Source organism: Aplysia californica, unplaced genomic scaffold (assembly GCF_000002075.1).
Source record: "Aplysia californica isolate F4 #8 unplaced genomic scaffold, AplCal3.0 scaffold00100, whole genome shotgun sequence".
Classification (NCBI taxonomy): Eukaryota; Metazoa; Mollusca; class Gastropoda; order Aplysiida; family Aplysiidae; genus Aplysia; species Aplysia californica.
Genome location: NW_004797370.1, coordinates 328,502 through 331,269, shown reverse-complemented (window position 1 = coordinate 331,269; position 2,768 = coordinate 328,502). Strand labels below are relative to the sequence as shown.

The following is a 2,768-nucleotide window of genomic DNA, read 5'->3' as shown; positions in this document are numbered from 1 at the left end:
TACAGGTAAATAAAAGAATAGAAGAAGTTGACTGCAAGTGGCTCATCTTATAGCTAACAAATTGCAAATGATAGAAGGTAAACAATAAAGGTGAGTCGTACAGGTAAATAAAAGAATAGAAGAAGTTGACTGCAAGTGGCTCATCTTATAGCTAACAAATTGCAAATGATAGAAGGTAAACAATAAAGGTGAGTCGTACAGGTAAATAAAAGAATAGAAGAAGTTGACTGCAAGTGGCTCATCCAACAAATAACAAACTGTAAGTTATAGAAGTTAAAGAGAAAACAGTTTAGACAAGATATTTGTATTATGTTTCTCACTAATGAAGCTATCGTTGGAGAGTTGTTCATAAATGCTAAGCCCAGAATTAGCATAATTCTTTTTCAATTGCAGTCCCTCAATCTTTGGTATCGATTGCATCTGGTTGAGAAATACAATGTATTTTTAAAATGTAGTGGGAAAAGAAGAACGTTTGGACAAAAGCTTAAAGGCGTTCGCAACTACATAAGGTCATAGGAGTGCTCAAATTTAGGTATAATTTTTTAAAGCATGAAACAGTTTGTTGTTCTTGTTAGTTGTTTTTGTGTGCTGGTTGTTGCTTTGTTGTTGTATTTTGTGTGGGGGCACACACACACACACACACACACACACACAAACAACTCACCAGATCTGGACACAGTTCCCTTGGGCGGTGTGATGGAGCCAGACATGGACGTGTCCGTAGAGGTGTATGACGACACACTGCGACACGAGTCCTTGCTCAGAAGACGCAGCTCGATCGTTCTGTAGTTCTGCAACACGAACGTGCTGCCTTGACCTGGACGAGGGGGGAAATGGGGAAGGGGGGGGGAGAAAAAGAGGATCAGCACTGGTGAGACACTGACCAATGTTTTAACCTCTTCATTGCTGTGATGTTTTCACCTGCTTTTGTACAGACAATATCAATTTTATGTTTATTTAAGAGAGGTTTAAACACAATGCTACGAGGCATCGCGTTGCGAGATTAGGTGCTCGTCAAATTAACGAAATCAAAGAAACTGGGATTTTTCTGAGCGTCGGGCAATTTCAGTTTTAGAATTATTTTTTTTTACTCAACACCTTTTATGTCCATTTAAAAACACATTTGTGCATGGATTTTACTAACAAACGTTAATCAAAGACACAAAAAGTGAATTTCAAGTTTTCAAGGACACTGAAGGTTTTAAAGTCACAACACTTTGGTGCCATTTACTCGCTAGTTTTACCCCTGACACCAGTCGATCCTCACCGCCTTCAATCACAAATATCTCGACTGTTGTTCAAGACAGATGGGTATATTAAGATAATACCAATAACTTCATAATATGCCCCCCAAACGACGAGTGTCTTATTCTACTGCGTCGTAACACATAATATATTGCTTCCTAATTTAAGAATAAGAAGACTTTAGAATAGTGACGCTATAGCCTTTGACACTTCCTCTGTAAACCTGACGAAACAATATGAGTGGACGACTTTTGAAGAATACAGGAAAGAACATACGTTTACTCAGCAGTGGAGCAGTTAAAAATAAAAGGAAAGCTCATTACATTGTCATAATCATAACCTTGGCTTTTGAACTTTGACCTGTTGACAGAAAAGGAGGAGAAGCTTCTTAATTGGTTATGATATTTATGACTGCCATAATATGCACAAAGTCATGAAAGAGAGGCTTCTTTCTTAGTTAAAGACATGGGCTTTGGGAGAAAAAGGGCGGGGAATGGCTCATTTCATTGATGCGACCTAGGCTCGCAGAGAGAGAAAGAAAAGAGGCTAATTACATGGCGCTGTAACCCTGGGGGGTGAAGGGGGGTGGGAGGGGGGAAAGGAGCCACTGGAAGGTCATCGCCTTGATGTGAACTAAGCCTAAGAACAGAAACGCCCTCAAAAATTTGCTAAGTCTCTATCACACGCAGCCAGTAGTCATACAGATTCGTTGTAAACGAATCTGTATGATCAAACTGCATATCATTATTCTGTTTAGATGTTTCAACCTATCGTTCAATTCTCTTTCGGTTGGGGAGATTCCTTCTTTCTACACATAAAGGTTGCCTCATTTCTTAATAATTAAATTTATCCATACGCTGGTTCGACCAATGAAAACCATTGTGTGACCTTGATACATGGCTTCAAGTTCACCATTGACAATCAATAGTCAAATAGGAAAATTATGTTTCACTAAAGTTTAAATACTATCGTTTCAAATCATGCTCCACGCCAAGCACTTTACTTTTTTTATACCATATGCTTTGGTCCGAAAATGAATCAATTTTTAGCTGCTTTAATTATCTTTTTTTTTTTATTTGCACGTGAAGTCATATTACTTGAAGCCGCAAATTCCAAATGAATTCTGTATCACAGCTTGCCGCTTCCAAATCTGACGTAGATGGCACAACAAATACCAGACAGCGCTTAGAGCTACCATGGATACCCTCGTCAACGCACTGAGCCAGAAAAGTGGGTCAATTAAAAATATAAAAAAGAACCTGACCGCAAGTGGTTCATCCTATAGCTAACAAATTGCAAATGATAGAAGGTAAACAATAAAGGTGAGTCGTACAGGTAAATAAAAGAATAGAAGAAGTTGACTGCAAGTGGCTCATCTTATAGCTAACAAATTGCAAATGATAGAAGGTAAACAATAAAGGTGAGTCGTACAGGTAAATAAAAGAATAGAAGAAGTTGACTGCAAGTGGCTCATCTTATAGCTAACAAATTGCAAATGATAGAAGGTAAACAATAAAGGTGAG

At 38.3% G+C, this 2,768-nt stretch overlaps 1 protein-coding gene across 1 annotated transcript in view; it reads right to left on the bottom strand.

Annotated features, from left to right (window-relative positions):
- Nucleotides 1-2,768, bottom strand: part of LOC101846804 (cholecystokinin receptor) — a gene marked incomplete in the record, with an annotated part of 56,176 nt that overhangs the window by 9,517 nt on the left and 43,891 nt on the right. The window contains 1 exon segment of the mRNA XM_013080795.2: nucleotides 665-817. Within this exon segment, the coding sequence (XP_012936249.1) occupies nucleotides 665-817 (153 nt within the window).